The sequence below is a fragment of the Anabrus simplex genome, chromosome 6, assembly GCF_040414725.1.
Source record: "Anabrus simplex isolate iqAnaSimp1 chromosome 6, ASM4041472v1, whole genome shotgun sequence".
Taxonomy (NCBI): Eukaryota; Metazoa; Arthropoda; class Insecta; order Orthoptera; family Tettigoniidae; genus Anabrus; species Anabrus simplex.
In genome coordinates, this window is record NC_090270.1 from 275,945,567 (window position 1) to 275,972,260 (window position 26,694).

The 26,694-nt window shown below is 39.0% G+C and overlaps 1 protein-coding gene across 1 annotated transcript in view; it reads right to left on the reverse strand.

Annotated features, from left to right (window-relative positions):
* l(2)k05819 (transmembrane protein 94-like protein l(2)k05819) overlaps nt 1–26,694 on the reverse strand; it is a 304,060-nt gene that overhangs the window by 127,489 nt on the left and 149,877 nt on the right. Inside the window, exon 12 of the mRNA XM_067150433.2 lies at nt 2,274–2,517. Within this exon, the coding sequence (XP_067006534.2) occupies nt 2,274–2,517 (244 nt within the window). The remainder of the gene's footprint in view (nt 1–2,273; nt 2,518–26,694) is intronic.

Below are 26,694 nucleotides of genomic sequence, written 5' to 3' on the forward strand. Positions count from 1 at the left end.
GTAAAAGAAAATGTGAAACACGTCAGAGGAAAATGTACGCCTGGGTCCCTTAAAACTGAACACACTGCCTAAATGGTTAGTCCTGGTAAACCAAAGGTACTTAAAATATAATTTCCCGGAGAAAAAGGTCCTACACATTTTTTTCCTATCAGTTTCCAAGGAAAGAAATGCATTTCTGGGAATTTGGTGCATGCCAAAAATAATGGGTAAATTCTTAGTCTTCCAAACAAAAAAAAACATACATACAGAATTCACAATTAAATTTTCAAATTAAATGCTCATGTGTATTCTTGGATGAAACTCAGTACACTTACATATATAAGTTCAATGCGCACAAGACAGGCTACAATAAAGCCAGTTTCAATCATACTAAGATACAACCCCCATTCAAAGAATTTAACTTTTTTTCATATAAAAGACACAGTGAGAATAGAGTAAGAAAATCCTTTTGTTACTTTACAGCTCCAACAATGCACAGTAATTACATATACATTTTGTTATTACTGTTAAGTTTAGCAGTAGTTTTACATGCGGTCGGGATCTGGTACATGGGTGAGGGACGAGAGATGCGAGGGTAGTCAACTGTATAAATAAGGAGTGAGCAGCTGCGTTCTCCCTACATCATGCCAGCAATTGTATTGTGCAGATGTACTTGCAGGAACATTGCAAGCAATAACTTCAGGTGCAATGTGTAAGGGATGGCTTATTCTTTACTTTCCTGACACTTCCATTTGTTTTCATTCACATATTACTAATGATATAGGTGATACATTAGGTTAATGAATCAATTTATGTATATATATATATATAAGCTCACCGGACAAAAAATTAGTCACCCGAATGTGCACGCACAGATGGATCGTTAAGCCTGTACAGATGGTGCAGCGAACGAGTCCCGTGCTCAATCGCATGCACACATGCCTTTATGTGAGTATAAGGCAGTAGCGATCAGTGAGACACGGATGTTTCAAGCGGACAGTGTACGTCAACATGGGTAGATGCAAGTATGTGACAGAGTGGCAAGAAGGTGCAATCGTGTTTGGTCGTGCCCATGGCCATACGGTGCATGAAGTTGCTGGATTTGTTGGTGTTTTGCAGTGGACTGTTCCAGCATATCTACAAGCAGTGATGTACTACGTGTAGCCATGAACCACGACGTCAGAATTGTGGTAGGAAAAGGAACCTGACTGAGGACAAGAGATGTGTTTCACGCTTTTGAACTGAAATCACTTCCAAACCCGACACGAATTGTTGCAGTCAGTGAATGAAGGTCCATCCCAACCTGTTAGCAAAAGAACATTGCGACAGAAACTGCAAACAATGAAAATTTGGAGTCTGTCACTTCACAAGAGGCCATTGTTCACACAGGCACATTAAGCTGCCTGTCTTCCATGGGCTAGAAATCATCGAACGTGGACAGTAGCTGACTGGCTGAACGTAATGTGGTCTGATGAATCATGTTTTTGCCTGAATTCTGTTGTGGGTGACGTAAATTCTAAGTCGTTTGTTTCTATATCAATGTCACTCTCTTCTAAAAATTCCCTTACAATCGCTTCGTCACACAACTTGGAAGCAGCCATGATTTCGCTTACGATGAGGTTGCTAAGATACAGATTCTTTCAACGAAATAATGAAATAACTGCACAGAAGTGTTTATCAAATGCATCAGTGGAATAAAACAGTGCTTCCATCTGTCAAGAGGTTACCTTAGTAATATCAAATCCTTTCACAAAGGAAACCGGCTTGGAGCGGGTCTGGAAATAAACACTATGCGCGGACGGAGAGATCCGTCTTTGTACTGGAGTGCAGTCGAGAGCTAGGACGGAGAGATCTGTCAAAGTACGTCAAGTGGTTAAGAACACCGACATAGTAAAACTTCAAGGAAAAACATTCTTAGAAACGTGAAATATACACATCGCTGACAATTATGTTTAAAAGTGTAACAGGAAAGTCCAACATCTGGGCGATTTGCACACGTTTCATGTGTGGTTTAGCATTCACTTTCTCAATAAAATTTAATTTTTCATCATCTATATACTGTCTAGCTTTAACTGAATTAAATTTAATTTAAATTTCTTATGGTGGGAGTTAGGAATAAACAAAAGAGTGATGTAAACATGCTATCCAGGTTTCTTTAGCATGTATTTAAAAGGACACATCCTGGGACTTAATAATGGCGTAATAACCAGGGGAACGCGCTAGAGAGAGATATCTTAACCAGTTTTGACTGTAGTTACAACTTCTAGGTCACATGAAGCATCACAATGACTCACCTGCGGTTAGTTACAGGTACCAAGTCCTCTGTCTGCAGAGCCTCACACATGATGTGGGAACAAAACTGAGTGTAGTGCTCCTGAGTAGACATGTTGCATGTGTTAAGTAGGATGGCCAGTCCCAGTGGTTTCAGAGAATTCAGGTGCTGTTTCCATGTATGGTCATCGAACTGCAGACGAAATGGACTTGTCAGATCATGAGTAAGATCCAGCACCTCTGCTACAGTTTGTGTAGTGTTGTAATCTGCAATAGTGAACTACATAAGCTTCAACTGAGCTTAGAAATGAAAAGGTGAAGTCAGAGAAGTATACATCTCTCCATAAGGGATAAATTTACATTAATAATGGCTGATATTATCAATATTAGTAATGATCAAACTAAGGCAGAATAAAAGCAAACATTGTCAGGTAAGAAAGAAAAAGAAAAAGGAAATAAACAGTGGCTTAGCCAATGTATAGACATGGTAAAAACATTCAACATTGGGCAAGATAAGTTAATGTTAAGTATATCTTCTGCCCATATTCATGAAGAGTTAATACTGAAATATTTGTTACTTGTGATGCAACATCCTCTTCTAAGCAAGTCACATTCATCATTGGGCAACATAAGTTAATGTTAAGTATATCTTCTGCCCATATTCATGAAGACTTAATACTGAAAATATTCGTTACTTGTGATGCAGCATCCTCTTCTAAGCAAGTCACTTTTTCTTCCTCCTTTCCATCAAACTTGATAATATTGGTAATGTTTCTAGAAGATTAAGCAGTCTCAATCCTTAACACTAAAACCGTGGCTGGGTCGTAATTAGAACGTTTGCTAATTCTTTAGTTTAAATTGTTCCTTTCATTTTAGTTGAGAACCTGAATTTTTATGACTTTTCATCAATAATTGTAATAAACTTCCACACATAATTTCATATTTCTGAGGACAACCCATTAAGAGAAAAATCTACATATACATACTTAGAAATGTAGATGAGTCAGATGTGACCCATCAGTGATAGCAATACAGTAGAACCTTGATAATTCAGAATTCTGCCTAATTCGAAGAAGCTCTCGTTCCCGGAAACATGAGATACGGTTTTGCATGTTATTTAAATTGTTTAATTCAAAATACGGATAATTCGTAATTCGAAGTACAATGTCGGCCCCATTACCGAAATTCAGACTTTTAAATCGAAACTGCACTTCCTTCAGGCTAGCAACCCGTCGGAAGGACATTTGACTGCTTTCAAGTCTTGCAAAAAGTAAAATGCAAGACCGTAACGGGTCACATGGCCCAATACTTGGAAGGAAGATGATGATGATGAAATCGAAACTGCCTTTACATTTAAAAAAATAGAATGTTACAGAGTAATTTAAATTCAAAATTTATCCGCATCATGATAGAACGCGTCTTTCAGAACTGCAGCGGTAGCTTTCTGCACTTTCACACACTTCGGTGTGTCTACAGTGTGCTACAGTGTTTGAGTGAAATCAGAATTCTTTTGTATTCAACGTTTTAAAGAACGCCGTAATATCACACAGCAGGCAGTGTGTGGAGAAACAGAATCCACGACACTGGCGATGCCAACAGCTGACGAAAAAACGTGCCTCATATAATCAATTCGTAGGCACTGAATAATATTGTCATTGCCAATGAAACTGCATTGTTTTCTTTTAATGCCAAGCCCAAACGGTCTTATTGTTTTAAAGGAGAAAGTTCCAGCCGGGCAATCGTTCAATGGTGGGGGGTCATTGTACTATGCTGCAATGCACACGGAAGCGAGAGAATTCCTCTCCTCATCATAGGAAAGTTCAATAAGCCACAATGTTTTAAGGGCGTTGGGCACATTCCGTGCATGTACAAGGCATCTAAGAATGCAAACGGTAGAGTAATCCAAAATAATATAATGCATTTGCACAGGGGAACCAGCATAATTTATCCTCATCTTTGAATTGTGTGAGTTTTTTCTTTTGTTGCATGAGGTTATGTTTGTCAGTGGTTTATCCAAGTGCATTATTTGAACATTGTAAATGCACCTTGTTGGATACATTTCGGAAATTTTCCATGGCATTTGAAAGGTTTAAACTGTGAATGAAGGTGATTGAATGCATTAATGGGTCTTAAGAGTACTTTGTGACGTGGCAAGTGTGTATATTTCTGAAGTATGAGATAAGTGCCATGATGGGAAATCGTACAAGGATAGAGTGGCTGTATTGTGTTGTCATGCAGAACGAAGTGAGAGACTTTCTCCCTTCTTCATAGGAGAGTCCGATTAGCCACAATGTTTTAAGGGCATTGGGCACTTTCTGTGTAAGTACAGGGCATCTAAAATGCATACAGTACAATAATCCAATGAATAAAGCACTTGCAAATGGGAGCCAGCACAGATTTCTCCTCATTATTGAACCATGCTTCTTTTTTTCTTTCCTTCTTTCGTTGCGAGAGGTTATGTGATTGTCAGTGAGTTACTCTAAATGCACCTTCTTGGATGCATTTTGGAAATAGTTTACTTTCCATGGCATTTGAAAGGTTTAAACTGTGAATCAAGGTTAACTGCATGCAGTAACGGGCCTTAGAATATTTTGTTACGCGGCAAGGGTTGGCGCTTCTGAATTACGAATTGGCGGTTAATTCGAAATCACGTAATTCGAAGTCCGATTTTTGAGTCTCAACAACTTTGAATTAACGAGGTTTTACTGTATATTGATTCTTAAAACTTTGTGTTTTATGTGCCTTGTTTCTTCCTGTTTTCTCAACAATTACAGTGTGTATTGCTGCTGGGCAACTATGTACACCAGCTGTGGAGGAGGAGAAGCAGACTCAGATATCAGTTACATTATTTGTGTTTGAATACACTGAGTGTTGACACTAAACTTCCTCATTGCTTGGTGAAATGTAGTATAATGTGCAACTTCTCTGGCAAGTTGTGGTAGTGACACAGGACTGTTTATTATGATTATGCATCAACTAATGAAAGAACAAGATATTATTGATGCCCTAAATGACATTTTGGACCATGAATCGGAGGGTAAGCTTTTGAAAGTTATGTCTGATAAAGAAATACATTAGCTTTCAGATATTGCCACAGATAGTAAAATTTTATATTCAGCTGGTACGACCTGGGTAGGTGGTGTAGTGAATGATGTCATATTGGTAGACATTCACACCATAATGTGTTCAAAGATCACCACAGCCCCACTCCACAGGTAAAACACTATGTGGATGAGACTTGCATCAGTGTTTGGCAACTGATAATCACTCAACAAGAATAATTAAAGAACCACCTAATCGATACTTTATTTTTTGCATTGGGCAAAATTAAATAAACATTATCACTCACAGAACATGTTTTGACCACTTAGTGGTCATCATCAGCTGTATAAGGAAACTTAGATGAAAAATATTGGACAATAAGCACAATCGTTAATCTTAAGGTTATGGAAAAAATATTTGCTGTGTTGATTGTTTGACTGGTAAAAGTTCTTTGGTATCTTCTAAGTTAAAAATGGCGGTCATCTGGTTAGGGCAGCTTGCCTCACATTATATCTTGGAAAGATGTTCAATCTGCGCTGCCTTGGGGATCTGTCTTTGTGCACAACCTAGTGTAGTAGCGATGTGACACGGTTTGATTGTTCGTGGAATCCATAGGAGAAAAGGGAAGTGGAGTTGTGTCGTCATCTAGTACGTCACGTGAGGGAGGAGGGTGACTTAGCTGTGCTTCCGCGACGACGTGCTTGATTATTTCACTTGTTCATCTTACTTGTCTTCTGTCAATCCATTCCATATATTTACTGATGTGCTCGTATAAGAGGGTTTTTTGCTCATTCATTTCGTTAAGATTCCGTTCCCCGTTCTCTAATTTATCAAGAAGAATGTAGATGTTTTCTAGGTTGTTCATTTGCGTTCCTTTATTGATCCTACTTATGATTTGAAGGTCCTGTTTGATATTAGTGAATTTGTGGTTCGCTTCTTTCATATGAGCTCCCATAGCAGAGAATCTTCTGTACTTCTCTGCATTGACGTGTTCCTGATATCTAATTATGAAGTTCCTTCCTGATTGTCCCACATATGTTTTCTTACACTGAGAACATTTCAACTTATAAATGCCAGATTCTTGGAATTCGTCATCTTGAATGTTATTGGCTCTATTGTGATTAAAGAATCTATGTTTCGTATTGTTTTTGGTTGAAAAAGCTACTTTGGTGTTGTATTTCTTAAACAAATTCGTGATTTCATAAATCCTCAGGTTATTAAAGGTGAATTTGACATACCTCTTAGTCTTTTCTGATTGCTGCTTAATTTGTTGATGATATTTGCATTTAGAGATGATTTTGTTGATGAATTTCAGACTGAAACCATTATGCAGGGCTTGTTGACGAATGAAAGATAGTTCCTTCTTCCTGTCAGTTTCTGTTAGCGGTATTTCAAAGGCCCTGTTGACAAAACTATAGTAAGCAGATTTCTTTTGTGAAATGGGATGTAAAGAATCGCTTTTTATTGCGGTCAGTGTAAAAGTAGGTTTTCTGTGAATTTTAAACTGGAAATATGTTATTTTTCCGAATTGTTTGAATATCTAGAAAATTGAGTATACCATCTTCTTCTTCTTTGGCTGTAAATTTAATGTTAGGGTCTAAATCATTTAAAATATTTAGGATATTTAGACTGTTATTGAGTTCTCCATTTATTATGGCATAGGTATCATCAACATATCGTAGCCATAGATCCAGTCCTTCAATGTGGTCTAATATCTGAGTGTGTTCCAAATAATCGAGGTATATGTTAGCTAAAATTCCAGAAGCCGGTGCTCCCATTGGTAATCCGCCCTGCTGATATATTTTATTATTAAAGGAGAAGAAATTATGGTTCAATACGAAATCCAGGATAGTTAAAAAGTTTTCTATTTCGGGTTTACTGATACGTTTGTGATCCAATAAATTTGTTTTTATAATCTTAATAGTGTTTTTTATAGGAATGTTCGTGTACATATCCTTAATGTCGAAGCAACTTGTTACGTGAGAAGAAATTAATTTGAAATCTTTAACAGCATTGCAAAACTCCTTGGATTTTTTTTTACTGAGGTTTTGGTATAAAAAAACGTAGTTTTGGGTCAAGAACTTATAAATTGGGAGTTTTTGTATGTGGGACTTTTCTGAAAATTAATTACAGGTCTCATGGGTACGTCCTTTTTATGTAATTTAGGCATAGCTCTTGCTTTAGGAAGTCCTGGATTCATATTAATGAGTTTTTGAATTTCATCGTCGTTAAAAAGGAAGGAGCTTTGCTTCAGTATCCCTTTCAAAATCCTTTGAATTTTTTGGGTGGGATCTTTCTCAATTACCTTACACTTGTTGTTAGTGAAAAAGTATCCGTTTTCTTAATGTAATCGGCTTTATTGAATATCACCACTGTTCCACCTTTATCAGCTTTCGTTATAATTACATCATTTTGTTTAATTTTATGCTGAAGATCTGTCTCAATCTTTGTATTAGTGGAATTAGTCAGAAAACCTTTAAAATTACGGTGGGGATTTTTCTCTTAGCTTCGTGTCGAATGTCATTTTGAATGTTGACTGGAAGGGTTTGTATGGCCGTTTCTGTTTCCGCTAAAGTTTGAATTAACTCTTGTTTGTTGTTGAAACTATGCCAATTGTGATTTGGCCCTTTGCCTAATATTTGTAGTTCTTGTTCTGTAAAATAAGTGTTCGATAAGTTCTTGACAGGGGGTAGAAGTTTTTTACAATTGAAAGATGTTTTTGGTTGTGGCTTATTTTGATTTGTTGAGGTATTGTTTTTTAGGTTTTCTAACTTATTATTCAATGTTGCCTGTTTCTTATGTATTATACTCTCTATTTTATCTCTGCTGTATTTTTGCATGGAATCCCATTCTAATGGTACTAAGTTTATTGATGCAGAATGGTGCGCTGACAAAACGCTGAAACATATTGTGGTGTGCACTTAAACAGAGGCTTTGAAAACTGAAGAAATGGGAGCATTTTTAAGTATGCTGTACATCCGTTGTGCCATAGGAGCGAAGGGCTTAGAAATGGATTAGCTATGGTCAGTGAAGTAGGGTGTTCCTTTTCTAAAGGCAACAACGGCACGTGACAGATTCAAGGAAATAATGCGATTTTTTATATTTGATCTTGAATCTGCAAGATCAGAAAGGATAAAATAAGCTTGATTTGGTATAATTTCATTGCAAATGCACAATGTAGCTACATACCAGTGCCATCGATTGTTACGGAGTGTAACGGACGTATATTAAAATAGTGCATTAGCGAAGTAAAAAATTAAAAACTAACCCAGTGCCGTTGAATGTTATGAAAATATAAATTCGATTCATTATCTGAAATGTACGACGTGACTGAACTTTTAATTGAGTGTGTCTAATGATATAGAGTAGGAGGAGGAATTAAAAGGTAAACGTACCTGTTAATAGTTACTACCTAAGGTGTTGTCTGTGAGTAATAACTTGAGTGAATTACAGTGATTAGCATAATCATTAGCAATATGGCGGTTAATATGTAGTTGATAAATGTGCTCCGCAATATTACAGTCAAGTAATCAGGAAAACCGTAAGTCTATAAATATATCTTTGTTGGAAGTGAGTAAGTTCCTCACATTACATAGATAAGGTTTACTTTTCACACATCATTAATAATTTACGTACGTCACATATTCATACTGAGAGTCAATAGAAATTCACAGCCACTAAGATTGCAGGATAGGGCATTTAACTACAAATTTTTTTTTTTTTTTTTGCTAGGGGCTTTACGTCGCACCGACACAGATATGTCTTATGGCGACGATGGTATAGGAAAGGCCTAGGAGTTGGAAGGAAGCGGCCGTGGCCTTAATTAAGGTACAGCCCCAGCATTTGCCTGGTGTGAAAATGGGAAACCACGGAAAACCATTTTCAGGGCTGCCGATAGTGGGATTCGAACCTACTATCTCCCGGATGCAAGCTCACAGCACAAATTTTTTGCCCTATAAAACACGGGCAATTGATATCAGTAAAAGAATAAATAAAAATGGATATCTCACCATGCCAGCATCATCATCATCTTCTAATTCTACCAAGACCAGCGCGAAATAAATTGCGGCAAATGCACGAATCCAATAACTGCTGAAGATGCTGTAGGCTGTGAAGGAGAATGCCAGAATTGGTTCCATAAGGAATGTGCTGGCATTACCAAAGGGGAATCTGACATCTTAAAATGAAACACATGCAATCTTATGTGGTTATGCACTCTCTGTAGGTCCAAGATTCAGACTACAAAACAAAAGGTAGATGAAATGTCAGCATTCAGAAGGGAGATGGAGGAATCAAACATGCAAATTATGAACCAGCTTGAGGCATTCCAGGAATTGTTGTTAAACAAGGTAGAAACTCCAATAGACATTAAACTTGAAAAGAAAGGCATACCTCCGAGTCCAAGTCATTCGAAATCAGTCCCAAAGAAATCCACGGGAATATCCTCAGCCCCCAAATCCAATTGTCAAAAGAAGAAAAGAAACAGAACCTTTCAATACAATAACTCAATACGCTGATTTATCTAAAAAAAAGAGAAGATAGTGACATGGAGCCAGAAGTATGGTATACACAAGAACGCAGATGGAAAAACAGGCAGACAATAGTTAGGTAAAAAACAAGAAGAAAATGGGGAATTGAGAGTGGCAGAAGGTAAAGCCTGGATTTACGTAGGAAGATTGCAAAGCAGCACAACAGCTGAAATCATCATAGAGTTCCTTAGGAGAAACAGTATTAAAGGAGAGATTGAATGTGAGGAGCTCAGAGTGAAAGGAAACAATAAAGCCTTTAGGTTAGGATTGCTGTTCAAATACCATGAACTGGCCAACCAAGAAAAGTTCTGGCCACAGGGACTGAAAATTCGACAGTATGTTTTTCAGAGGACCAGGATTGAACCCAAGGCTGTCGACCTGCATGACTATTAATCAAGCCAAGGAAAATAGTCAGGACAGTTGCTTAAAGCTGCTATTATGGAACATAAGGCCTGAAGAACGCTCTCACTTTAATACCAGAAAATATGTTTTAACTCCTTTGATATAGTAATTTTAACTGAAACATTCTTAACGACGGACTGGAATATAGATGGATTCTACAACTACACTACTCCTACGCAGAACAAGCTCCACTTGGTAGACCTAAAAGTGGCATCTCATGCTTACTTAAAGCGAATCTATCTCCCTTTGGAGTGATACACAATTTGTCTAATATATTATTAGTAAAACCAAAGCAATTCGCATTTGCCAGCACATACTTTCAAGATTACAACATAGCAGAATTTATTATTGATGAGATCAATCTATGTTTAAATAAAATTCCTAATGACGTCACAATAATCCTAGCGGGAGATCTAAACTGTTGTATCGACATTCCAGACCACAAATCAACCACAATTTTGGACTATTTGCAAACTGAGGGATTATCATTAATTAACGATAGCAAAATGAAGACATACATTAGCTACAACAGTACTAACTACATTGATTTAGTTTTTACAAATATGAGGAACATAATACCAACTTCCCAGTGAACAATAAGGAATACTGCTAGGAAACATTTACCAGTTGTAAGTAACGTTTCTATGCGCAGCGTGGATATCAAAGCAATGGATAGAAAAACAGCAATCTCTAGGAAAATGAATCCAGCGCTGCTAACAATGGATGATCAAACACAGTAAGGAAAGCCCTAGATGAAAAGAAAATTAATGAGGCGACTGCACTAGAAACATTAACAAAAAGCATCACAACTATGGTACCCATTGTTCAAACAAAATCTAAACCATGATTTAATGGGGCATGCTACACAGCTCGGAAAGAAGCGTTAAAACATCTGCACCTAGCCTTAGATGCTCCTTCAGATTCAAACTTACAGGAATATGCTAGAACGAGAAGGATATATAAAGAGACAGAAAACAATGCCAAGAGGACCCACCAAGCAGAGGAGGAAAGGAAATTTGTGGATGAAGTGGAGAAGAACCTATTCAAGGCATTAAACCCAAGGAATCCGAGATTTTCTAGACACATATCGATGGGTATTCCACAGGAATACTGCAGGTGAGTAATATCTGCCCAATAAGGAATTCATATACAACCTATGATTTGCCTGAACCAGAAGAACTTTTCTCGGAAGAAGTAGTATGGACTGCCATATATAACTGCAAAGATATTAAAGCATGTGGCCCTGACGAGATTTTCAACGAGGATATCAAAGCACTAGCCCCAGCGTTAGTGGGATTATTAACAGACCTTTTCAACAAATGTCTGAAAACAGGATGCACTCCGGAAAATTGGAGAAAATCTACTGTGAAAATGCTCTATAAAGGTGAAGAAGATGTTGGGGACCCCAACAATTACAGAGGAACCGCCCTAGAATGTTCACTTTTTAAAATACTCACTGGACTTATAACTACCACTCATCTTTAACGGATGATTTTCTTCCAGAAGAACAATTTGGCTTCAGACGGGGTAGGTCCACTCTTTAGGTTATCCAGTGTCTTCAGGAAGATATAAAGACAGCCCTGTCAAAGCCCAAGGGAAAACGACATGCCATCTTCATTGATTGCACGAAAGTATTCGATACTATCAATAGAAATATAATCATAGAGAAATTGGAAACTTTGGTCGGTGATCAGAATTTTCTATGCAAGACCATTAGGAATATGATAAATGACAACTTTATTGAAATCAATGATGGTCTTTCTCACTCGAAACCTATAAGACAGAATATTGGAGTCCTGCAGGGTGACCCTTTGAGTCCCCTTTATTCATAATAGCCACAGCAGATGTTATTCAGTCCATGTACTCGGGAAATCCAGATAAGCTGCAAATGTACAGTCGTCTGCCAAATTATTACACTCACAAGGAGAATAAGATACTTTTGTTTATCTTGGAATATATATTATATACGAACTGGTGAATAATTACACTTCCTGTATTGTATGAATATTTTACTTGGTTTACAATGAATTTTCTGGACAAGAGCAATTTGACAATCACCAATTTTCTTCACACTAAACTAACTACAGTATCCAAAACTTTGTGAAGTCAATCTTATCCGCACTCACTCAAAACTCTTTTTCTTGTTATTTCCCAGGATTTTCCACGATTCGTTTACCCTTTCTATCAACATAATTGGCAATAACTCCATATGCCTTAATATTGTTTCTTCTGTGTCATCCAAATGTTTTCCTATTGGGTTCAAGTCAAGAGAATTTGCTGGCCAGTCCTAGACATTCATTTCATGATTATATGAGATAGCTGTAGCTTAAAACTAACCCATTTTGATCAGTCTCTGTTGTTCCTTAAACAAACTATGGACGTCTTAAAAATTGCAGCACCCACCAGTGAGTATAATAATTGGCAGACCACTGTACATCTACGCGGATGATATGATGTTAACGTCAACATCACAGGAAACGCTTCAAACATCCTTCAATCAACTGTCAGACTGGGTGGAAAGAAATAAACTACTCCTAAACGAGGGAAAGACCGTGTCAAAGTCCTTTAGAAGAGGTGGAAAGCAAGCAGTCTTTCTATACAAGTCACATCAGATATCTACTGTGACCAAGTTTAAATACCTAGGTGTAACATTCCAAAGCCAGGGCGATGTATGTACCCTACCCTACAGATAAGGTAAATGCAGCAATACAATCAGTGAATGACATAAAGCAGCTCAGCAAATTATCCCTTGAAACAGCTATTAAGCTGTTCAATATGAAGGTATCACCAGCCGTTACATATGCTCTACAAAACATCTGGACATATCTCAGAAAGAAACAATTAATATATATTGAAAGTGTAAAAGCAACTTTTCTCAAAAAGGCCCTTTGCTTGTCAAAATTCACGCCATTCTGTCTCGTATACGTGCTAGCCAGAGAATTATACTATACAGAGGAACTACAGTCTAAGATGCTACTTCCAGCTACATTAATGCCTTACAAGATTTATCGGCAAAGAGAGCAGAAATCTGGGACGACTTCTTTACCACAGATGCGATGTTCCTGCAAGACTGGAAACGAGCAACGTTGTCAAGTAAACTTTCATATATAATTATTGATGAGTAACTCTTTCCTCCTAAATGTTGCTGCAGATTTACACAGTTCATAACCTCAAAATCAGATAAATACAAACAAAAGTATGTTGAAGTAGGTTGTGAAAACTTTTCCTTATCTTGGAAAAGGTGATACTAGACCCAGTGGTGAGTGACTTGGTGACTTTTGTAATAGAGAAACTGATGTACAAGGGAAGAAATACCACAGGCAAAAGTTTCTTTTATCTCCTTGTCTCTAGGTGAAACCTTGAAAACCAAATCAACTACCCTTGTCGGTAATATGAACAAAGCTTATATGGAAGTACCAGTCTTTGTCAAAAAGAGGCAACGGAAAAGTTGTGTACCACAGCATTGTTGAAGACCAATGATGCTACACTAACGCTGTATGAACAAAAATGTTCTTCTGAGTACTCTTGATCATCATCATCATCATCATCATCATCATCATCATCATCATCATCATCATCATAATCATTTCCCTTTATCCAGCTGTATCCGTGGGGGGAAAATATGGTTCCTCTCCACTTTCTTCAGTCTTTCCACCACTCCTCCTCCAACACTGTGTCCCAGTCCAGGTTTCTTTCTAAATACTGCGTTGGATTGTATCCTTCCATCTCAATCGTGGTCGTTCAAGGCCTCTCCTTTCTTGCATTTGCATTTCCATCACCCCTTTTTTTATAATGCTTCAGATATTCAGATTGATGGTGGTGAAAAGAACAAACCAGACACCATAACTTCTTATAACCGATCTAAATATGGAGTTGATGTGGATGATGAAATGTCCCATAAGTACCCAGCAAAAGCACCATCCAGGCGATGACACTTTAAAATTTATTGGATTTGGCAGGAATAAATTAATAGATGGTGAACAATGCACTAAATGAGACCGAGCTTAATGTAGAGAATTCATTCTGCAGTTAGGAGAGGAACTAGCTGAAAGTTATGCATCAGGTAGGGTGGTAAACAAGACCTGACATCCCAGAAGAAATTCCTGACAGACAAGAGAAGCGCACTTGTAGTAAAGACTAACTGTTAATGTTAATGTTATTTGTTTTTTTTACGTCCCACTAACTACTTTTTGGTCTTCGGAGACGCCGAGGTGCCGGAATTTAGTCCCGCGGGAGTTCTTTTACGTGCCAGTAAATCTACCGACACGAGGCTGACGTATTTGAGCACCTTCAAATACCACCGGACTGAGCCAGGATCGAACCTGCCACGTTGGGGTCAGAAAGCCAGCGCCTTAACCGTCTGAGCCACTCAGCCCGGCTAAAGACTAACTGCACTCGAAAAAAGTCATTTGTGAAATCCAGAAAAAAGGTTTGTAGAAAATGCACAGCCAAAGACCATTACATAAGCTCCTCATGTGACAGTAGACTGTAAAAGCAGCAACACATGTTTGAAACTTGTACTGTACTGCACTTCATGCTTTTTAATTTTCTGTTTAATACTAAATATGTTATAATTTTCAAGAACAGGCCTATAATATTTAGTGATCAATAACTCTATTCCTTAATCAAAAGTCACACAAAAGGAAGGTGGGTCATAAGTGACCCATCCATGGTTCTAGGGCTGAGCCAAACTCTCGTAGTTCTAGTGTTAAAACTGGACATTATGTCAGGCTTTGTTCACTACTGCTAAAAATTACGTTTCAGAGAATTTATCTGAAATCACAGCAAAAGCATCCTGTTCTTCATAGTGAGGGTAAACATTTGCTTATTTCTCAGAAGATATTAAGTTTAGGAGCCATATTTGTATTTTTTGTTCTGATGCATACTACCTCCACTCTGAATACTGGAAACCTTTTCCGGAACATCCTGCATATTCATAACCTTCGCCCAGATTTCAATGTAATGTCAGCTTATAATTGGTGCATCAAACATGGTTAATTCATACATAAATCCTGACCATGGCCCCCAAATTATCAAAATGTTTATTTATTCAGTTCTTTTTCATCATTCTTTGCAATTTTTTTAAACAACTGTCATTTTTCTAATTTTGCGTAATTATTTTGTATTTTTAGCCAATCATTTTCTTCATTTCTTATTTATATGTAATCTTCCACGGTATGGCGTCAGTATGTAGCCATTTTCATGCATTTTCTTTGAGTAATGCACATATCCGAGTACCACTGGAACTTTGAATAACCATGAATACTCAAACATCAGAAGTTTTAGAAGATTAGTAGATGGCCGTAAACTACCTCAGTATGTTATATTTAAAAGCAAAACATTACCAAAGAACACCACATTCCTAACTGATATCCAGAGACGAAAGTGAAATTAACCACTCTGCTTGAGATTCTGAATAAATGTTAATAAGCAATCTTTTTATTTTTTTATTGACAGGGTACTGTACGATTATAATGTATTTTTTCTCCCAAGTTTCTTAAATGTAAACAATCTAGCTCCTCTGCAAGTGAAAGGTCTACAGTATTGGTAAATTATGAACAGAATATAAACTAATAAATAGCTTCTGTGTACAGTTTCAATCATTCTTTGTTTTTGTACATTTGTAAATAAGTTAAAATCTCTTGAGCGTATCCAATAAAATATTTTGTCAGATAAGTTCAACAACACAGGCAACATTACTAATTTCATACAGTTTGCATTACTGTGTTACTGACAAGTGAGGATTGTCGCAGGATGGTCAACGATATTATAGACATTGTTGCTGTGTAGCATGGGTCAATGCAGGCAATCCCAACATCAGAATCGAGCAAGCAGCATGTTGCTTCCAAGACTGTATCCTGACTTCTCGCCCCTGAGCAGAAGGAACATCGTGTCACAGTGTGCCACAACCTCAGCAAGTGTGTCACATATGATCCATCCTTTACGTCCAGGATCATCACTGATGAATCTAAGGTCTAAGGGTACGACTATGAGACAAAGCAGCAGTTGCCCCAATGGAAGAGCCCATCATCTTCTGCCAACTTTTTCCTTTTCCCAAAGCTGAAGATGCAGCTGAAAAGTTGCCATTTACACATTACTACCAAGGTTAATTATGAATTGCAAAAGGTTCTGGACTCGCTGACACAAAATTAGTTACAGGCTGCATTCCAGCAGTACCAGAAACTGGGGGACCAGTGCATAGCTGTGCTAGGTGACCATTTCGAAAGAGATGATGTTCAAACTCTTGGTACCATATTACATAATGTGCCTTTTCACCAACAGGGATAGTCCAGGAATTTTTTGATCCAACAATGTATGCTGTAGAGCCTATGTTATGTGCCACAACAGGAGCCACAAAAGTTGTGTCATAATAATGCAAGATTGGTGAAGGCCTCAATAGACTGAAACCTAGAAAGATACCCGACCAGGTTATTTCCCTCTAGGGCTTACTCAGGGAGGCAGCCTGCCCCTAAATACGTGACTCTTCACATTTATCACTTTAATTTTGGGAACAAACAACAATCTGGTGAACACGAGAACCAACCTACAATCACCACCTTCATGAAATGATCAAAGAATATGAGACAACTATCAAAGTATATCCCAGTTATTCATTGTAGGCAAGGTTCTTTCCAAAATTCTGCTGAACCATCTCCAAGTTGTTTCTGAAAAGATCCTTTTTGAATGTCAATGTAGTTTTTGAACCACCTGACACACAGCATGACAACTTCAGGAAAATGTGTAGAAAAAGAGAAACCTCTCTTTTCGGTACATTATGACGTGGAAAAAGCTTCTGGTTCTGTTCTAAGATCTGCTATGTGTGTATGCTGAGATGCGATGACTGCTTTCAGCATTTTGTGGGAATGGTCCAGACATTCCATGATGAGATGTCTAGTTTATCAAGATAAGATCTTTGAAGCTTTCCCAATTACACATGAATTGGAACAGGGCTATTTATTTGCTCTGTACCTGGGTGCCATGTTCCATGTGATATCATGGATGTCAGATATCTTTTGGTGGAGGACTGTTTCACTTATACAGACTTCACTAACAGACATTAACCAGCGTTTCCAGGACAACTGAAATGCAGTAGGCTAATGATTAGAGCCCAGATTTGTATGTACAATAAAATAGTAAAATATGTGCATGGTAATGTGCATGAAAAACACAAAAATATGCACCACGGGATGAAAAAATAAAAAAATCAACTGTTTATTTCATGAGAAATCTTACCTTAGTCATGACTGTTACAGTATGTAAGGAAATTTGTCTTGCCTAACACCGATTGCATGACATCATCATCATCATCATTTCCCATTATCCAGCTGTAGCTGGGTAGGGGCAAATATGGTTTCTCTCCAATTTCTTCAATCTTTCCATCACTCCTCCCGCAACACTGTGTCCCAGTCCAGGTTTCTTTCTCTAATAATGCATTGGATTGTATCCTTCCATCTCAATCGTGGTCGTCCGTGGCCTCTCCTTCCTTTCATTTGCATTTTCATCACCTTTTTTTGTCATTCTTTCATCACTCATTTGCTTTATGTGCACAAACCATCTTAAATGGCTCTTCTCTATTTTATCATTCATTTTTTCCACTCCAATTTCTTCCAAAATTTTCTCATTCCTTATTTTTCTCTTCTACTCTTCTGTATCATACTCCTTAAGAACTTCATTTCGGCTGCCTGTATTCGACTCTCATCCTTCTTTGTCATTGTCCAAGTTTCTGCTCCATAAGTTGTTATGGGTACGTAATACATCTTGTGCATAGTTTCCTCTGCTTCCATTGGCACATCTTTGTCCCATAACATGTTTCTTACACTATGAAAGAAACAGCTTCCAGCTTGAATCCTCTTACTTATTTCAGCACCAAGTCGAGCATTCTCCATTAATTCACACCCCAGGTATCTGAATGTCTCCACTACTTCCAGGGCCTTGTCTGCAAGTCTAATCTGACCTTTCCCTTCTTTCTCCCCTCTAGTCATAACAAAAGTTTTACTCTTTTCTACACTTATTTTCAATCCACATTCTTCGATCTTCCCATTCACAACATCCAACTGTTCTTGAACATTCATGTCCTCTTCTTCCCAAATCACAATATCATCTGCAAATAACAACATGCCCATTTCTCTTCCTCCATATGTTGCTTTTGCTGTTCTCATGACGTCATCCATTACTATTGTAATCTCTGTCTCAGCCCACTAGTGATTTTGAACCAACTTGTCCTGTCAACTTGTGTTTGCATGCAACTACAACATTCCTTGTACATTGCCATGATCATTTTTATTAATCTCTGTCCAATTCCTTTTGCATCAGACTGTCCCAAACTTTAGTCCTGGGAACACTCTCATATGCCTTTTCAATGTCAATGAATGTCATCACCATATCATTCTCATACTCCCATTGCTTTTCCATTGTCTCATAATGAAAATGGACCCTATTGCTGACCTTCTACTTCTGAAACCAAACTGATTTTCCTGTATCTGATTTTCAACCCTCAACCTTATCCTAATTTCCAGGATCCTCTCCATTATCTTAACAACATGAGATATCAGAGCAATTCCCCTGTAGTTCTTCAATACTTTCTTATTGCCTTTCTTGAAAATTGGGATGATTATTCATTTTTGCTAATCCTCAGGGACCTCCTTATTTTCCCAAACAATCTTGAAAACTCAATATGTCCATTGCAGACCTACAGCTCCAGCTGCCTTTATCATCTGCACTGAAATTTCATCTATTCCAGCAGTTTTATCATTCTTCATCTTTCTTACTGCCATTTCAATTTCATTCATTGTAATTTCTTTATCCATTTCTTCATCAACTAATTGCCTTCCCCGGTGGTCCATTGAACGACATTGGATGACTCAGTATGGTCACAAGAATCAGAAATAGAAGCCGTAAGAGGGTCCAACACCTCTCCACTATCCTGGTTAGACTGGCCTTCGATCTCCAAAGGAAACACACGTTGTAGAGGGCGAGTCATTGTTCCCTTTTCTGTTCTTGTAGAGAAGGAAGATACCTTGCCATTTCAGAGGTAGGAAAGGGAAACGTTGTGGCTCGTCCTTCTTTGGAATTGGATCTCCTTGCTATTAATCATAACTTGATGTTTGGTGTCTCAAACGAAGTGTTCTTGCAGTCCTTCGCTGCTATTCTGTACAATGGTGATATGCAGCGAAGGGTTCGTGTTTTAATAGACAATGGATCACAACGCTCCTATATCATAAGTAGCTTGGCGAGAGAAATGAAATATAATGTCATTGGTGAAGAAAGTCTGATTCATTCTCTGTTTGGAGGCGGTAACCTCGGATTGGTGAGGCACCGATGTTATAAAGCTCATCTACGAGGGTTAGATAGAGACTTCGCCTGTAGGTTTTCAGTACTGCACCAAGCCAACATCGCTTCGTTTATCCCGTTGGCCAAGCCCAGCATGGAAATGGAGGAAGATCTTCAGCAATTAGGTTTCAAGCTCATTGAAGACATGCCTGGGCCGATAGATATACTGATAGGAGCTGATATAGCGGGCAAGATCTGGTCTGGGAACAGAGTAATTCTTTCTTCTGGTGTTGTGGCTGTTGAAACTTTATTTGGCTGGACTCTAATGGGCAGTGAGAAGAAGACACCTATTGCCAGCAGCTGTACCAACCTTGCCACGACCTACACTATGACAACTATAGCTGACGGGGACATTGCTGATCTATGGAAACTTGAGGCCATTGGTATCTGTGACCCAGCTGAGAAGCAGGATCGAAAAGCTAAGCAATTAACTGTTCTGGAACATTTTAAGAGTAGTTGAATATGTGGACGGTCGATACCAGGTTCGACTTCCGTGGTCCCTTGTTTCAGAATTGCCCTCCAATTTTGAAGTGGCGGAGGGACGACTGATGAGAACAACAAGAAAGATGCGCCGTTCCAGCAATTTATTTGAAGATTACGATTCAATATTTTGCAAATGGTTGAAGCTCAACATCATAGAAAAGGCGAAGGAGAATGGTAAGGGACACTACTTACCCCATCGTCTGACGCCTCTGCAAAAATTGCTGGTTTTCCTTCTCTTAATGAATGCTTGGAACAAGGACCGAATCTTATTGAACTGTTACCCGACATTTTGATGCGATTTCGAGAGAAAACCGTGGGTGTCTCAGCGGACATAGAGAAAGCCTTTCTACAGATTGCGATTCATCCTGATGATAGAGACTATCTCAAGTTCCTGTGGTGGGACCGTGACGGCAGGTTAATGACATTGAGATACTCCCGCGTGGTTTTTGGGGTGACCTGTAGCCCTTTCCTCTTAGCCGCAGTTCTCGATCACCATCTCAGTAAATGTGTTGAGAGTTATCCTGTAGAAGATAGTGCAATGTTGAATAAGTTGAAGACCGGATTCTATGTCGATAATTTAGCTATGAGTGTAGACAGTCCTTCAGAGGCTGAGTATCTGCGGACTCTTGCTACATGTGTTATGGCTAAGGCAGGGTTTAATCTCAGAGGGTGGGAGTTCTCAGGTGACCCTTCTGAAGAGTCAGCTCCTATGCTAGGACTAAAATGGATTTAGTGGTCCTGCAACTTTGAGTTTGAAGCTGATGTTACAGAACCTATGGGAGAAGAAATTGGACTGGGATGACCCTATAGATGACGAAAACGATAAGATTTTTAAGGCTTGGCTTCACAACTTCCTCTGCTCAAAGAAATAATCATCCCTCGAAATATGGGGACGTCTCATAATCGTTCACTGCACCTTTTCGTTGACGCAAGTTACAAGGCGTATGCTGCGTGCGTATTTTTGCGCAGTGAAACTGAAGAGGGAGATATCAAGGTCAATATGGTGATGTCTAAGTCGAGGATTGCACCATCTGTGAAGCTTACGATGCCACGATTAGAGTTGATGGCAGCTACCATCGGGGCAAGACTGCTGAATTCTGTTTGAGATGCCATTGGTTGGACCACCGAACCCATTCATGCATGGAGTGATTCGAGCACGGTGCTCGCCTGGATACGAAGAGAAGAAGAGTGGTCAGTCTTTGTCAGGAATCGTGTCAAAGAGATACGAAAATTAACTCAGGGGGTTGAGTGGAAGCACATTCCTGGACCTTTGAATCCCGCTGACCTCCCTTCTAGAGGATGCACAATTGAGCATCTCGTCGCTTCACATTGGTGGGATGGGCCCTCATGGTTGAGACAACGTCACGATTCTTGGCCTCTGTCTTCTTGCACATACGTTGAGGAAGAAGTGGCCAGTGAAAGGCTTAAGAAAACTACTGTACTCCTCGTTGCGCAAAAGGACCACGGCTGGTTGTATCGCTACTTCAGCAAATACGAACAAATTGTTCGTATGGTGACCTGGATTTTTCGGTTCAAGCATAATGCCCTTTGTCGGAATGAGAAGAGGCATGGGCCATTGTCAGCAGAAGAAATTATATTCGCTGAGAGTACTGTTTGGAGACTTGTACAAGAAGAAACTTTTCATTCAATAGATGACCACAGGATCTGCAACCTTTCTCCCTTCAAAGATGAAGCAGGTCTGATACGTGTAAAGACGCGGTTGACGGAAAGGGATGATGCCTGCTCATTTGCCACTCCTGTCGTGATTCCTCATGACCACCCGATTGTGAAGCGTTTCATTCTCCATCGCCACATAAAGGAAAAGCATGTTGGTGCTCTTACGCTGTGGTCAATTTTAAGAGAAAACATGTGGATACTGAAAGGACGTCAGGCTACACGTCAAGTAGTGAGAAAGTGCGTTGTCTGTCGTCGCCATGCTTGTAAGAATTTCGACGCTGATTCTCCACTGCTCCCTGCATCCAGAGTAAATGACGCCGCAGTGTTTGAGGTGTGTGGGATAGATTACGCCGGTCCTCTCATTCTGAAAGGCGGCCAAAAGGCATGGGTAGCCCTGTTCACGTGTGGAGTCTACAGGGCGATACATTTAGAGATTGTCACGTCTCAGAGTACCGATTCTTTTTGTTAGCCCTGCGACGATTTATTGCACGTAGAGGAAGACCGAGTGTGATTTACTCTGACAATGCAACTTGTTTTCGAGGTGCTGAGAATACTTTTGCAGCTCTTGATTGGGATAGAATAAAGTTGTACTGTTCAGTTGAAACAATTCAATGGAAATTCAACCCACCGACTGCCTCATGGTGGGGAGGATTCTATGAGAGGATGGTTCAAAATATTAAGCGGGTTCTTCGACGAATCTTGGGGAGAGCAACATTGAACCTGGATGAGTTGTATACCGTTCTCTGTGAATGTGAAAGCATTGTCAATTCAAGACCAATCACTGTTTTATCGGAAACCAATCAAGATCCTGTTGCCTTGACACCGGAGATGTTCCTCAAAGATATTCGCAATAGTGGAACTGGAGATATCGACGAAATTGAAAAGAACCAGGTGGAGCGTCGTTTACGTTATCGACACAAACTCAGGGAGCAGCTGAGGGCTCGGTTCCGTTCAGAATACTTAGGCTCACTGAAGTGGCTTCATCGCAAGAAGACTCGTCTGCCCTCAGTAGGAGAAATCGTGTTAATTGGTTCAGATGATACCAAAAGAATCTACTGGCCACTTGCACGAGTAGAAAATATAATTCAGGGACGTGATGGTAATATACGAGTTATTCGGTTGAGAACGGAAAAGGGAACAATGACTCGCTCTCTACAACGTGTGTTTCCTTTGGAGATCGAAGGCCAGTCTAACCAGGATAGTGGAGAGGTGTTGGACCCTCTTACGGCTTCTATTTCTGATTCTTGTGACCATACTGAGTCATCCAATGTCGTTCAGATACCGCCAGGTTTTAGTATTGACCCTCAGGTTACTCGATCTGGAAGACTGGTGAAAGCGCCACATCGTTTAGACTTGTAGAGAAGGAAGATACCTTGTCATTATGTTTAGTAATTTTCATTTCAGAAAATTAGGTGGGAGGATGTGGCAGCACCAGCGTGTATCTCAGAACTTTAATTGTACTCTTTGGATCTCTTTGGTAGGAACGAGTGTCTTTGTTTTTTGTTGCTTGTGTGTGTAATCTCCTTTATAATATAAAACCTGTATGTTTTTGAAGATCTGTTCACATAGTATGGGACGGAATAATAAAATATAGTTTATAGAAAAAGCATAAAGGGGATATCTGATATCTGCTTAATCGTAGGATATATGACAACTGTCATTAGTTCTCCTGTTCAGAAACTTCTGAAAATACTCTCTCCATCTATTTCTTATTTCTTCTGGCTTTGTTAATATTATGCCGCCTTCATCCTAACGTATCCACACAGACGCACACGAGATGCTGTCAGTTGGTACAATTAATTTTATTCACATATATACACTAATTAACACACACATAACCTTAAGCACAGTATCACAACAGACACTTCACTTCGAGCATATCAACAAAGTTGCCATTATTAAAAACAACTGAATAACATAGCACATAGAGGTTACAACCTTGGAACACAAATAAAACAGACGACTACGCACAAGCATGTCACTTCAATATGGAGACTGCATGGAGACTGCATTTACGGCATGTCAATACAACAACTCTCTTCCAACAACTGGCAATGACTAACTTCAGTAACTCACAGTAACTGACTTCACTGTCAAGATCGTCTCTTTATATATATCTGGCCAGATTTCTAGGAAAGAAAAAAAACCTACCTTCTGGAATATTCCAGAGTGTCCAATACATAGATTACAATGTATGGAATATTCTCAATTGCTCTAGTGCCTTATTACCATTCTGGAAGATACAGTGTTTCACAATTACAGATTACAAATTATACAGGTAAGAATAAATTAATTTACAGGTATTTACATTAACTGATCTCATATGAATATCTACGTATGTCACTTGTTTCATGACATAACCTCACAAATAGCGTGATCATATTGTCCATACATATAACTTAACTACGTAAATAATACTAATACTAAATGGATCTAACACTTCACAGCTATACATATAAGTAATAATAATAAAATAATAATAATAATTAAAATAAGTATTGTTTTCAAGTTATACCCGTCATTGCACTTGCGTCAATCCTTAATAAATCTGCTGTTTTCTTGACTTCTCTTTTTGTCTCTTAAGATAGACCTACCATACAATAATTTCTTGCTGCCCTGCATATCATCTCACAATTTCTATGTGAATAAGATCCAGCTTTTTCTCTTTTCTTCCTCCACTACTTTCTTGGCCAAATTCTTTGCCTCCACATAATTTCTTCTACTTTTTTCAGTCTTAGGTGTTTTCTATGCTTTTCATACCATTTTCTTTTCCTTCACTTTAATCTTTACCCTATCATTTCACCAGTGTGTCTCTTTGTCTTTCAAATTTCCTGATGTTCTACCACATACCTTTTCTGCACATCCAACCAGTGCTTCCTTAAATCTTTTCCATTCATCTTCAACATTCCCCATCTCCATCCTGGGTACCAAGGGTTTTATTTCCCTTTGATATTCTTCTTGTATGCTTTCCTCCTTCAACTTCTATACTTTAATTCTTTTTTTCTCTTCTTAATAGGGTTTTTTCAATCTTTCCCATTTTCAATTTTCCTATCACCACTCTTATTATCTCCACCACAGGGTTCATCAGGCATGTCTGTAACATCTAAAAGGTTCTTCCGGTGTTCTTTCTCTATGATTATATAATCAATCATGGTCTTTGCTCGTTGTCTCCCCAACCATACCTTGTAGTCTTCTGACTGTTCTTCTTCCTAAACCAGGTGTTTCCAACAATAATTTGGTTCCTCATGCAAAAATCCACCAACAACTCGCCTTTTGGATTTACATTTCCATATCCAAAGGGCCCTACAACATCTTCGTTTCCTTGTCTTTCCATTCCAACTTGTGCATTTAGATCTCCCATCAATAGCATTTCCTTATCTTCTATCTGTCTCTCCACTTGCTCTAAAAATACCTCTAGATGTTCATCTATTTAACCAGTTTGTGGGGCATACAACTGAAATAGATCTTTCATGCCATTTTCAAACTGGAGTCATCACCATCATCCTATCGCTGACACATTTTGGAGATTCCACATATTCTTGGATTTCTTTTCTAAGTATGATGGCCACTCCATTTTTTTTGCTTTAGGTCCTCCGCTGTAGTACAGCCTGTATCCTTCTTTCAGAAGAATCTCTCCTGTACCCCTCTTCTTGGTCTCACACAGTCCAAGTATGGCTATATCTTTTTCTTTCACGAGGTCAACAAGTTCTTCTGTCTTTTCCGTCAGTGTTAGGACATTTACGGTCACAATCTTGATGTAGTTTGGTGCTGGTTGCCCACTTCTTACAGTACCCCCAGCACCCAAAGAACTGCGAGTCGCTTTTTGCAGGGGACACCCTAACCTTTTCAGAGGCACCATATCTGTTTTATCCATATAGGCTATTGTTACGATGGGTGTTACGATTAGGCTGTCCCTAACATAGAGACAGACACCTTTTGTAGCCGCTCATCTGGAGTACAGACGCTACAGGTTTGCCCCTTCCGTCATCTCCACTGCACCAAAGTTCAACTTCTCCGCCGTAGATGGCGTAGAGGACTTCATCCACAACCCAGGGCAAGGACCCTCCATATTTATGACACCTGGAGAGAGGGTGTCCCAGCATTTTAAAGCCCCCAGGAATTGGGCTACCTGTTGGTCTGCGGATTGTATTGGGTATTTCAACCAGCCCTACATACTGTAGGGGCCCCCTATCCGCCACCTGGGGACGCACTCTGTAGGGGTCAGGTTTCCCTGGTTACTTTTGGGGTTAATCTCACCCACAAAGGCTGAGGTTATTTGCAGACAACTCATGGAAATTCTCTAGTTTTGGTTCTAATCTTAACTGTGTAATATTTCACAAGAAGCATGGGTATTCCCCTGTTATACAGACACAAGCTAGTTTTTAAATGGTCTTTTATTTTATACCCCTGCTGGGCTGAGTGGCTCAGACGGTTAAGGCGCTGACCTTCTAACCCCAACTTGGCAGGTTCGATCCTGGCTCAGTCTGGTGGTATTTGAAGGTGCTCAAATACAACAGCCTCGTGTCAGTAGATTTACTGGCACGTAAAAGAACTCCTGCAGGACTAAATTCTGGCACCTCGGCGTCTCCGAAGACCTTAAAAGTAGTTAGTGGGACGTAAAGCAAATAACATTATTATTATTATTTATTTTATACCTAATGATTGCAGCCATTTAATTAATAACTAATAATCAGCCGATCAATGACTGACAGATTGTAGAAGATCATAAGAAGAATTGGAAGAACCTGCATCAACAAAAAACACCAGATAGATGGACAGTGGCAGATAGTGCCCAGCAAAGTCGTGTACAAAGAGTTGGAAACCATTACTGATCCTATGCGTAAGATGAGACTAGGATTCTTTGGACACAATCTGAGAATGCAGGATTCGAGACTTCTGAAACAACCGGTACAGTATAATCTCAACTCAAAAAATACAACAACAGGATGTAAATGGATCAGAGAAATAAGAGAGGATCTGA